The sequence below is a fragment of the Cyphomyrmex costatus genome, unplaced genomic scaffold (genome assembly GCF_001594065.2).
Source record: "Cyphomyrmex costatus isolate MS0001 unplaced genomic scaffold, Ccosl1.0 scaffold100, whole genome shotgun sequence".
Lineage (NCBI taxonomy): Eukaryota > Metazoa > Arthropoda > Insecta > Hymenoptera > Formicidae > Cyphomyrmex > Cyphomyrmex costatus.
Window position 1 is genome coordinate 2,389,522 of NW_017274955.1, and position 13,283 is coordinate 2,402,804.

The 13,283-nt window shown below is 29.3% G+C and overlaps 2 protein-coding genes across 2 annotated transcripts; one reads left to right on the forward strand and one right to left on the reverse strand.

The window, feature by feature from the left end:
* Positions 1-658: 658 nt before the first annotated feature.
* On the reverse strand, positions 659-4,811 carry PNPase (polyribonucleotide nucleotidyltransferase 1). Its single transcript, XM_018536992.1, has 7 exons — positions 4,657-4,811; positions 3,024-3,941; positions 2,772-2,945; positions 2,305-2,501; positions 2,025-2,185; positions 1,185-1,496; positions 659-1,057 (listed from the first exon to the last, which is right to left on the reverse strand). The coding sequence occupies exons 1-7, from the start codon at positions 4,809-4,811 to the stop codon at positions 659-661; spliced, it is 2,316 nt and encodes a 771-aa protein (XP_018392494.1).
* A 2,574-nt stretch (positions 4,812-7,385) lies between these two features.
* On the forward strand, positions 7,386-12,243 carry LOC108771803 (chymotrypsin-like elastase family member 2A). Its single transcript, XM_018537172.1, has 5 exons — positions 7,386-7,479; positions 9,316-9,577; positions 10,282-10,414; positions 10,605-10,904; positions 12,064-12,243. Exons 1-5 carry the CDS (start codon positions 7,386-7,388, stop codon positions 12,241-12,243), a joined length of 969 nt encoding a protein of 322 aa, XP_018392674.1.
* Positions 12,244-13,283: the final 1,040 nt, after the last annotated feature.

Here is a 13,283-nt window from a genome sequence, read left to right on the forward strand (position 1 = left end):
GACTGTACATGTAAATTTAACTCATTTTAATATCCTGTCATTTCAATTTATCTCTATTTCCATTTATCTATTTCTAGGAAAATATAACCCAAACGAAGGAAGAATCGTTCTATTTATTTTTAATTTATTGCGCAATTTTTGCACTTAATGTTTTTATCTAATAGTATTTGATAATTATGATTATAAAAAGATAAGAAAAGACAATATTAAGTAATGTAAAATAAAATTTTTTTTAAGAATTGTCTTCAAGAGAAAAGCATTTTTGAAAATTAAGGAATTAAACATTTTCATTCTTTGCTAATTATACAACATTCTATGAACTGTTGACAAACAAATTTAAGAATCGTGTTAGGCCTTCCATATTCGTAAACTTTATTAAATCTTCGAGTAATTCATATCGACAATAGTATATAGAGCAGAATAGGTAAAATACATTATTGAATAATTTTTTACTGCAATATTTCTCCATCTCTCTCTTTTTATATTTCTGTTCTTAACAATATCGTACAAAAATATAAGACAAATAGGTACAAGGAAAAATCTACTGCATATCAAAACAATAATCACTTTTTAACAGAATAGTGGAAAAAATATACAGAATATTCTTTTACACATGTATAGCATTAATTTAAATTTTAATTCTATGTATCAAAAACTTTCACGTTTTTTCTGCATCATCGCGATGTAAAGTTTTTGCAACCGAAGTTGGTACTTGCAGTACTTTTCGTGATATTCTTATTTGTCCGGACACTGGATCTCGTCCGAAATATTTAACTTGTATCTCTTGACCAACTTCAAGTCCTAGAGCACTAGGATGATGAATCTTACGTTGATCCAACTGGGAATTAGGTAATAATGCCGGTATCATATTGGAATATAACGTCACCATAACCCCAGTTTCCCGAATTTCTACTATTCTTGCAGTATAAATAGCACCGAACTCCAAAATCGGCTCACGATCCTTTTTTAAAATACCTTCTATCATTTCTTTTGCCTCCGTCATAGCGTCTTCGTTGGGCGCAAATATTGAGTAAATGTTTTCGTCATGCGGATATATCTGAACAAAATAAAAATAAGAAATGAAATCTCAAGTTATAATAAAATTGTAATAAACAATTTTATTATGAATTTAATAATATTCAGGTCATCAGACACGAAAACTTTTCAGATCATAAAAATCTTACGTGCACTCCAGTTTCCAAAAATATTTTCTTTAGGTTTATTCCTCCAATTCCAAGGAACTTTCCTCTTTGATGAATAGGAATTTCTAAGTTATCAACCACTGGCATTTTGTCCTTTTTAGTTTGTCGCGGTGCTTGTATCACTTTATTCATGATCTTGATTATTTCTGATTTAGCATTTGTTGTTTTATCTATACATTCCATTATGATTTTTAACGGAACTCCTGGTATCTTTATATCAGCTTGAAATGCGGTGAATCCTGCTTTGGTGCCTGCTATTTTAAAATCCATATCTCCAAGATAATCCTCAATTCCCTGCAATCAAAAGTTTTTGTTAATCATATAATTTTTTATTTAAATATTAATCCCAATAGTGGTTAAACTTGAACAATTTATAACTTGGAATAAATTTATCCTGAAGGAAACAATAATCTACATTCTAAATGTATCTTGATTCAAATATGAAATGAAAAAAATTTTGATTTAAAAAATTAAAGTAATCTTTAGATGATCTTAATGATACTTTATATACAACGCTTGTTAAGACAGATTTCAAAAAAGAATAAAATTTTGTAGAAAATAAGTTTAAATATTTTGAATCATTGTGTGCGTGAAATTCTAGTATTAATTTTAAATTACAATTTTGGTATAATATAACTATATATGATTATAGGAATAAAAGTATGTTCTTTTAAAATGTTTTTTCTACTTTTTTTGTGTTTCTATTCTTTTTCGATAATCAACTCCAAAAATACAACTTTGTTATGTCATTGCTGTAGCAAATATTCTGTAACCAAATTAATTGAATTAATTAAACGGTGTAATAACTGTGTAAATACGTACCAATATATCGGTCAATATTTTGTAGTCTTCAATATGTGTATTGGTTTCATTATATTTAGTCACAAGACCAAAAGCAACGCCAGCTGCTGTCGAAGATATTGGTATACCTGCATCGAGCAGTGCCAAACTTCCGCCGCAAACGGTAGCCATTGAAGAGGAACCTTTTTATATAGAGCAAGACATAACTTTAACTTATAAAGTTTTTGGTACATTATTGTAGCTTTACAAGAGCATTTATTAAACTATGTTTATTGCCAGGGGTATTGTACTATCACCTCACCATTGGATTCTAGAACTTCACTAGTCAGTCTTATGGTGAAGGGATAATCCTTTGGAAGAACTGGTCGCAAGGCTTTCTCTGCCAAAGCGCCATGTCCCAGTTCTCGGCGACCAACTCGAGTCGAGTGTCCCGTTTCATTAGTCGCGTAAGGTGGAAATTCGTAATGGAGAAAGAAGTTCTTTTCCTTAACACCACTGCTACAAAAAATTAAAATCTATAAACAACTACACATAGCAAATATTTTACTGCATATAGACATTTGTTTACATTTTTGCTTAGATCATACTAATTTTTCTTACAATACTACTTTCTAATTTTTTATATTACATCTTTAAATCAAATTCTCCCTAGAACAATAATATTCAGAACTTGAACTTATCATGACATAATTGTAATTACCATAAAACAAAATAAACCAGTACAAAAAAAAATAATATCTTAGTTTACTTGTTATATTATCAATATACCTAATTAACATTGAAGTAGCATCCATTTTAAGTGCACTTTCCAAAGAATCCAAAGTCACAGTGCACATGACCTGAGTTTGACCCCTTTGAAATACAGCCGAACCATGAAGAGGATTAAAGAGATCTACTTGACATGATATATCACGTATACCACTTGGTAAACGTCCATCACACCTGCAAATCATCAAATCTTAATTCAATCATTATTTGTAGATTGACAATATCTTATATTTAAGAATACGAGAAAACTACCTAACATTCTTCTCTAAAATTAACGTCCTGAATACATCTTTAACAATTTTCCCAAAGATTTTTTCTACTAATTTAACATCCAAAAGTGCATTATCATTTCGCAATGTTTCAATAATATTATTTCTAAGATCGTTTACTGCGTTATCTCTCGATATCTTATCGTGCGTATGATTTGAAAATATGTCTTGCAATTTTCTCTCTGAGAGTTCTTTCACAGAACTCTTCAGATTATCGTCTTCCTGTTCCCCAGAAGTTTTAATTTCTCTTTTCGGTTTACCACATGCCTTTTGCAATTTTGTTATCGATGTTACAATGTTCTGGCATTCTTTGACGCCCAGTTTTATTGCCTTCCTTAAATATGGCTCCAATATCTCATTGGCCGAACCTTCTAACATGATTATTAAATTTTGTTTAGCCGCAGTGATAATAAGATTTAATATACTGTCTTGAATTTGACGTCTGGTAGGATTGACTATTACTTCATTATCGATCATTCCAAGTCTAACAGCACCTACAGGACCATTCCAAGGAATATCGGAAACACTAAGAGCTGCAGAAGCTCCATTAATGGCGATCACATCAGGATCATTCATGCCGTCAACGGCTAACATGTTACACATTAACTGAGTGTTAAAGTAGAATCCTTCTGGAAATAACGGTCTTATGGATCGATCAATGACCCTGCTCGTAAGAATTTCATGCTCACTTGGTCCAAGTTCTCTTCGTAGAAAGTTGGTTGGTATGCGACCGGCTGCTGCTGCCTTCTGTCTGTAGTCCACGACGAGTGGAAGGAACGAAGAAATAGATGACTGATGCTGACAAACTGCAGTGACCATGACAGAAGTGTCTCCAAGAGTTGCAATCGCACAGCCATCAGCAAAACGTGCATACTTGCCTGTAGAAAACTGAAGTTGCTTGCTAGATATATAAAAAATATATATATATCAATTGATAATATATATAAATTAATTAAATTAATTTTTTTAATAACTTTTAAGCACTTCAAATAATAAGTTAAAAACAAGAAATTTCTTCTTGCAATAAATTTGAGAAATTATAAATAAAAGTATCATCATACTTCTCAATCAATTTCAGATAAATTTTGCAGTAATAAGTTAAAATTTAATTACAAAGAAATACAGAATATAATAATTTAAAATTTGAATACATCTTAATTTTTGAGAAAAAATCAGTGTAAAAATAATAAAAAATAAAATAAACAATTAAGTAAACAGCTCAATTGATAACAGTTAAATTGTTAAAAATTAAGAGCCATAAAGTTAAATTGATAAACGATATTAATTCTTAATTTAATAAAATGAATAACATGTAACAATAATTAGTGGCAACTGTATTTCTACCAAATTCAATAATAATAAAAAATACTTATATAAAAAAATAATACTATGGATAAAAAAACTCATTACAGAATACCTAAAATATTAAAATAAAGATAAGAATGTCTATGACAGTCTATATTTTTCTTGCAATTTTTTTAATATAAATTTTATATATATATATATATATAACATAATTTTCAAATATATAGATGTTTTATGACAGAATGTAACTAAATATTTCGTTTGATTTGGCAGACAGGTTAAAGTGTATGAACGTAACAACCTAACCTCACCCATCAGAAAACGTGACAGCTTCGGTGCCGGCTTTCTTGCCACTTGCGGTACTAAACTTAACATAATACACATTTCTTTTATTACACAAATATTTACATGTCACAAATACTGTCCTACAATATTTCAATAACCTAAAATTCGTACGTGCTATCATCTTTGGCAACATAAGACAAACACGTGAAACACGTTTTTCTGATCAGTTCTGTTTAACTCTTGGTTACTGATGGCGTTGCTATTTGGCAACAAGTGTGAAGTTGGCTACTGGCAGTTCAGGCTTATATAATCAAAAATCGTAATATTTAAACAGCATAGAGATGATGTATTTAATTAGAAAAACCCTTGCATTACTTTGAAAAATTACACTATTGGAAAAAACACGTCACAAAGTAACACATAACAAAATCATCTAGTTAAAATATGTAAATCACAAGCAACGGAATTGTTTCATATCATAATTTTTTAAAATCACATAATTCGAAAAGTCTCACGACGCGACGCTATATGTTTTTTTTTCTATTTCCATCATTTAATTATTTAAAATTTGATAATTTTATAAAATTATATATAATAGATGAAATTTATCTCTAATATCATGTGATTTTTCAAGTGATTTTAAAAAATTACGTAATGGGTGCATCCAGAAACACGATCGCTCATTTATTAGCGCTCATTGAGTTCTTTCATCTTATTGATCTATATTTTAGAATCTAACGAAATATGCCAATCAGATGAAAGAGCTCACTGAGCGTTCAGTGAGCTTCTTATACTTGTTTTACGTATGTATTTATTATGTATGTACATTTTATATATATGTATATTTATTTAAAAAATGTTTATATTTAAATCTTTTTTAATGTTTTCTCCCTCGTCCTGGTGACAATTTTTTAAGAATATTTCAAATAATTTTTTAGAATTTTCATGATTTTACAACGTTTTGAAAAACTTCAAATTTTTTATACAGATTGAAACATTTTTCGGAAATGCTAAAAAAATTTATATCTCTTCTAGAATTTTTTTATACTCGATATTTTAGAAAATATGTATATATGTAAAGAATGTTGTTACTTATTTCGTGATAAACAATCGAAAACAATGGTGAAATTTTTAATTATATTTTGTAAATATATTTTGGTGGTCTTAGATTGCACAGATTATAAACATTTATATTATACATATTATAAATTATTTGCTAATATTTATCATAAATATATTACATAAAATATTTAGACTATATTTTATTGTATAATAATAATATATTTTGAATATGTATAAAATATTTTAATAATATTTTGAACATGTATAAAATATTTACATATCATTCTAAAAAATGGATAGTAATAAATATTTATCATAAATATTCTGTTCTGTTTCTGGGAGGGGGGGAGGGCAATTCGTAAAGAATTTAAGAAGGTGAATACTTTTCAAATGGAGAGAGAGAGAGAAAGAGATCAGTATTGTGCTATCTAGAAATTTACATTCAGATTTCTGTATAAAACCGAATATTATTTGTGGAATATAATTCAAATATTAGAAATTTGCTGCAGTTGCATGTTGATAAATTCTCTGTAAACGCGATATCCTGCAATCGAGACAACGCAAACCAGAACAGTAGATTATCGTCTTAGCGATTATATCATTATATCGACCGCGTTTCTCTCAGCTCGGACGAGTAGAGTGATTCGCTCTCGAAAGTTGTCGCTTCGTTGGAGTGTGTGAACGAGAGAGAAAGAGAGACTCTTGAATTGCGCCTCGGTTCCCTCGGTTTCTTTCCTCGAGCTACCTCAACGTTAATTAACAATATGTCCAACTATCTGCATAATTTCCCATGCATCGATGTCGAAATTCTTTTACCAAGGAAGAAAGCCCTCCGAATTCGAATAATCCTGCGATTAAGCTTTATCTAAAGTAAGAGAAAGTCTCTCACCTTCTTCCTTTTTAATCGATTCGATTCGCTAATTTCTTTTATCGCACTTCTCGATGGATTATAAATAAGATTTCTTTCAATCAATTTCCATTCCAACCACTGAAATGAAAGGAAAATTTCATTTCTTCGTTTATTTTCATTATAATTCCAATTGATATATAGAAAAATCAATTAAAAATCTCAAAAGAAAACTTACGGTTTAGAGGATGCAAAGATTTTCTCAAATCCCATTCAGATTCTGCGAATATCCAAGAATAAAAATATAATTAACATCTTCAGGCACGTTTTAAATTAAAAAAATACAAAAAATACAAAATAGAGCAGTTTAAAATTATTTAAAAGATGTTAATTTTTTAGTAGAGTTTTAAAGACTAAAATTTAATATGTATTTAAGTAAATGTTTATTTATACTATAAATAAAGACTAATCATAATATCTATTTTTGGTACATTTAAATTCACGTAAATGAGAGGTCTATATTACTCTTTTTCACATTTATTTTGAACGGAACGTTTTTAAGACTGAGTTTTCATTAATTAAATTCCATAAATTATGATCTTAAACGCTTCTCGCGTTCCTCAACATCTGCTAGACCGCATCACTCGCTTTTCCCCTCTCCCGCACTATTCAACGATCACTTTCTTCGAGATCGCTTCGTACCGAAGAATCCGCTCTTCGCGACGTGACGCGCTAATCCTACTCGAGGATCGATTGGCGTCGTCGAGGCCAGTCAGGCTATGCAGATCCATAGATCATAGTGATCGGTGTGGTGATCCAGCGCGGATATTCTTGATTTCGCTGGTGATGTATATTCGCGGTGATTTTCTTGTCCTGCTGGTGATCGTTCTCGCGGAGACCCAATGTGCCATGATAAGAATCATCCGGGAAGATCATTTTAGTAAGTAATTTCTCGACGTTGCGATTTTCCTTACAATTTTATCAGGAATGTTTCTTACCTTCAGTGTAATAATAACATCACAGAGAAATAAAATAAAATTCTATTAATTAAACTTACTTGATATCTTCAAAAGCGTTATTTTCTTAAGATTTAAATTTATCTTAATAATACTTGGCTAATTACATTGATTTTATATCCATTTTGCGCAGTTAATTCTTTATTTAATGCGTACAGTTTTTGTTTATTTGATATATTTTTTTATTTTGTAAGTTTCTTTATAAGATATTTCTTTTTTCTTTAGTACGCGCTGAAGAACAAAAATATCTTATAAAATATACCTTTAATTATGATTAACATTATCGTAACCTTTAAAATGTGTAATTTGTAATTTTTGAAATGTATAGTTTATTCTTAATTTCTCGATTAATCTTATACTTTTATCACATTATGTTTTCCAGATTATAAATGGAATTTTAGTTTCTTCAAATTTTCAACACCTACATTTTTATTTGAAATCTTTTTGAAATATTATACGCTTGGATTTTATATCCTTCTTACACCTCTTATTATCCTCCTATAACTTTTGATAATTCACGTATATTTAGTATTTTATTACAATAGCATTAAAAAGAATACTAAACACATTTCAGAGAAAATACTCGCGAAAATCCTAATAATATTCTAAAATATCTTTGCAATATCCTGTTATAATTATCATATGTGTACTTCACTTTTTTTCACCGATTATACTTACAAATCCTAGATGTTTCAAAGTTTTTAACACGTCTTGAATTCTACCGCGCTTTTCTAGTGAACTCGGTCACTCGCATTACACTAGATTAGTGCATATTAAAAACTGATAAACAGAAATTATCAAAGTTAAACGCAAAAATTTACACGAAACGAACAATTTTGTTTATGTATTTAAAATTCAGCTAGATACAGATCTGAAAATGATTTTGTTGTACCATTAAAATAGTTACTTAAGAAATTTCAAGCATGATGAGCAATACTGCAAAGATGGAGTTTTGACATTCCAGTAAATAAATATTTTAAATGATTAAATCCAATAATTAAATTATCACGTTATTTAACCGACTACACATGTATTATTTCATTGTTAAAATTGATAATATTACAGTATTTAAATACTTTACATAAATCCAAAAAAACATACACCAAATCAAAAGAAAGTCGAAATGACGCCATAAAATTGAATTAATTTGACTGTTTATTGATATTATAAGAATCGAAATAAATCATTTTGATTTTTGGTAACTTTTGTGTATTCTTTGCCCAGACGGCACACAATATTTATAGAATATTTACAAAATATTTGTAAGACTTATTTTTAATATTTTATAAATATTTTTGTGTGGTCTTACATTACACAGATCATAAATATTTCTTAGAAAAATTATAAAATATTTATCGTATATAATATATATTATAATAAACGCTGTAAAAATACTAAATAAAACATTATAATCTCAGTAAAAAATATTTATTTGTGTTTATCATACATATTATATAAAATATTTAGTCCATATTCTAATAACGTTTTCGAATAACGCTTGTATATGTAAAATATATGTATAAAATATTTATATAATATTTCAAAAATGAATAAAATAAAATGTTTATGAATATTATAAATATTTTTTGTGCTGTCTGGGTGGAAGCAATCTTTAATATGTACGCCTGTAGTGCAAATGACTGAATTCATCATTAAGTTTTCCCGAATATTCCTGGTGCCATATTTACACTAATTGTAAGTTCATATTTCGCTACTAATGGTGGAAGCATTAAACAAATACAAGCGGCTTCGGATAACAGAGTGCGGATGTCCAGCAGCATCACAGAGGCAGCCACGATCGATTGTCTTGCCAAAGGTCCAGCCGAAAAACGGAGTCTCATTGTCAACGATTACAACCACCACCGGTCGCATCTTCAACGGCAAACCAAGCCGAAGGGGCGCGTGGCCTTGGCAGGTGTCTCTTCAGTTATTACATCCGAAACTGGGCTTTATCGGTCATTGGTGCGGTGGTGTGTTGATTGATCCTAAATGGGTGATAACCGCGGCTCACTGCATTCACAAGTGAGTTCGACGTTTCTACAGAATGCTACAGCTGTAAAATTACTTTGTTGTTCTATTTCGCGAGAAGCGTATGCCAAATTTTGTATTTAATCCAACTTTAATTTTACTAAAACTTCAAATTATTCTTACAAACACAGAGACAACATAAAAAGTCTTAAAATTTCAGTAATGTAAGACTGACTTATTTAATCTTGATTCAATTTTCTCTTTAGATCTTCTTCTAATTATAAGAATTGGAAAAAAATAAAGAGAAAATTGAGAAAAAGATAAATCTTTTAAAAGTTCAACCGAGATTAAAATTAATCTTAACATTACGAGATAAAGTGAAACCGGACCTATGTTCCATAATAACAGAGGAACATATATTCTTTAATACTAAACGTCAAATTGAAACGTCTTATATTATACGATTTCGGACTTTGTGTGTTATCTGGGAACTTTTTAGGAAAATTTTTTTAATTTTTGCTCATAGATGACCTCTCTATTATACACTATTTATTGCTTTATAAAGCATAATTGGAAATTGATATTATTTTGTTTTCTTTTCTGTCGTTTTAAACTTTTATTAATTCAGTATATACTCCTAATTCCAAATTATTAAACGGATACTTTAATTCATATTTAAGCGGATATTCTTAGTTTATACTGTATTTTTTCGAGTATTTACCTTATGCTTCGTATTCTCAAGTGGATATTTACTTCAGCGAACTGTTCAATTTACCCATCGGTGCGCTATGGACGGCGGTGGTCGGCGAATGGGAATTGGACTCAGGAGGACGCGGATCCGCACGCTTGCCCGTCGAGAAAGTGATCCTCCATGAGAGATTCAATAATTACGTGCACGACATAGGTGAGTCCTCGTATCTCTGGAATGCTGGTAATTTTGAAGACCATCAACAAAACCTAGTTTTATCAATCTAATTTTATATCCAATTTCATCAAATCTTTCACTAAATCTACTCGTTTTTCTTATTATCTAAATAAATTCTAAAACTGGAGAAATCTTGCGCGAATCGTGAGTTTCTAGAGTCCTAAAAGAAATCTTGCTATTACAGCCTTGATGAAACTCGCCAGGCCGGCGCCTTTATCCAAAGTCGTCCGTACTATCTGTCTTCCCGGTCCTGGGCAGGATCTCAGTGAAGGACAATGCGTGACCTCTGGCTGGGGCCGATATAGTCCCTCGCCTTCACTCTCCACTGCTCTTTTGGAGGCCAGTGTCCCGCTTTTAAATCTGGAGGAGTGTCTGCAGGCATATGGTACCTCGGTACCTATTAGAAAAGGTCATCTCTGCGCCGGTCAGATTGACGGTTCCTCCGGAAGCTGCGTGGTGAATCTTACATCTTTTTAAAAATTAATTCATAATCCCTCAAAATCGTAGCTGTGTCTCTGGTTTTCTAAGAAACAACTTCTTATAATTCTCTATGTTATATAATTATTTTTTTGAAATTTCCATATGTTTCAGAAAATTTTTCAAAAATGTTGAGAAAGTATATATATATATCTTTTAAAAATCTTTTATATATATAAATTCTGAAATATTCTAAAATTTCTAAGATTTCTCATTTTATAATTTTCGAAGAAAATTTATAAAGTGTGAATAAAAACTAAAAATATTTTTTTAGTTTTCAAAATTTAAAATGTAAAAGATATTTTATAAAATATTTTGAGATGTTACGAAAAGTTTTTTTTTTACTAAGGATATATAGAAAATAACCAATTAAAGGTTGTCGAAAGTCCCAACTTTTTATTTATAATCGTGTGATAGAACGTTTTACCGTTGCGGTGAAATGGAAAACTTGATTCACCCTGTATAATCCATTCATACAAAATACAAACGCTTGAACGTATTAGTACATGCATGCACTGGCTACTGAGAATAAAATGAATCGTGCACAAACACGTTTTATTATTTGAAAGCGTCAATTTGTTGTTAATTACGTCGCTCGTGCACTTTCTCATAATAAAATTGAATGCACGATCGATGGCACGCGAGATCACGAGGATATTCAAGAATACCCAAGAATTACTGTTGCTTTGAAGTAAGCTTTCGAATTCTAAGTATATGCGTTTTTATATGAAAATTCATAATATAGTATGTATTTAAAATAAAAAAATCTCTCTCTCTCTTGTATTATCAAGATTCTTTAATAACAAATGGATTCTTATTGCATTATCAACGCGATATCATAATAACATGTATTTTTTTAAATATAATATAATAATATTTTTAAAATAATATTTTAAATTAACAACAAATGAAGTTCATTTTAAATATATTTTACCAAATTCCTATTTTAACGAAAAACTGCAAAAAACCTGTTAGATTTTTTCATTTATTCTGCAAAAAGTAAACATTTATATTAATAATATTAATACTTATTATCATACTAATTATAATATTAAAATTTCACACATAATGAATATGGAGCAAATTTATGTACTAGAATAAAACTGAATTTCATTTTTTTATTTATCCTAATTTTCAGGGTGATTCTGGAGGACCTCTGCAGTGTCGTCGTACCGACGGCGTTTGGCAACTAGTCGGCGTCACGTCTTTCGGATCCGGTTGTGCCAGACCAGGTTACCCAGATGTATACACTAAGATACAACATTATCTGCATTGGATCAACAAAACAATCGATGCAAACAACGACGAGCGAAGATGAAATTTGTTCGTGTAAATAATAATAATGTAAATATACTATTGTACAGCGGTAATGTATGCAGTTCCTTGTATTTGTGTATATAGTGTATTTCACTTGCAGTGTATATTGTATGCTAACTTTTATTTTTTTTGCACGTAGAAACAATTTATATTTATTTTACATCTTAAGAATGTGTACATGTATAATATATATTTAATGCTTTTTCTATTATATTATCGCGTAGTTTAGAATTTTATTGTTTAATTTTGTAAAATACCAATTATTTCATTATTTATTTACACATACACATATATACAGTGGCATGTAAAAGTTTCGGGCCAATAACATTTTGTACTCTTATTTATAAAAAAAAGCTTGATAAAATTTTAATCATTATCGGATGTTAGTACAAAATTTAGTTAACGAAATTTTGTACTAAACTTTTGCACACCACAGCATATTATTTATAATAGAAGGAAATAGAAAAAAGAATTTTTTATACATATATGCAACAGTTAAAAGCAACACATAATATAACAAAAATTTATTTAATAAGATTATTTTATAATGCGATAATATAATAGAAAATATTCCATTTTTATGTATAATGTGTATCATAAAATGATCTCCGTTTTTACGTGGCATTTCATATAGTGTATTACATTTGTTATACATTGTATATTTTTACATTGTTTGTATATTTATAATATATATTTAGAAAAAGGAAGTTTCAAATGAATAAAAATTTAATAAAGCATCTATTAATCAATATATCTATATATGTATTGTATATACATATGTATGTATACGATTTATTTTAATGTTAATAGGCAAATATTTCGAAATACCCAAAACAACAAAAAGTGCAGTCTAAAATCAGATCAAGAGACATTTTTTGCGTCTAAAAGATAACTTAAAACCATTATGTCACAATTTTAGATTTTGTGTTGTTTGGGATACAATTTTACCAATATTTCGAAAATATGCAATTTTACAAAAAAAAATTCCAAATGAAAGTTGTACAATATAAAAGCGGATGTACAATAATGATTAATATAATA

Coding starts and splice junctions, on each gene's coding strand:
- PNPase (XM_018536992.1), bottom strand. CDS start 4,811: ATGATAGCACGTACGAATTTTAGGTTATTGAAATATTGTAGGACAGTA. Junction 2,502..2,771: donor GCTACTTCAATGTTAATTAG/GTATATTGATAA, acceptor AATTTTTTGTAG/CAGTGGTGTTAAGGAAAAGA. Junction 1,058..1,184: donor TTTTGGAAACTGGAGTGCAC/GTAAGATTTTTA, acceptor TATTTTGTTCAG/ATATATCCGCATGACGAAAA.
- LOC108771803 (XM_018537172.1), top strand. CDS start 7,386: ATGTATATTCGCGGTGATTTTCTTGTCCTGCTGGTGATCGTTCTCGCG. Junction 7,480..9,315: donor CATCCGGGAAGATCATTTTA/GTAAGTAATTTC, acceptor TTCGGATAACAG/AGTGCGGATGTCCAGCAGCA. Junction 9,578..10,281: donor GCGGCTCACTGCATTCACAA/GTGAGTTCGACG, acceptor TATTTACTTCAG/CGAACTGTTCAATTTACCCA.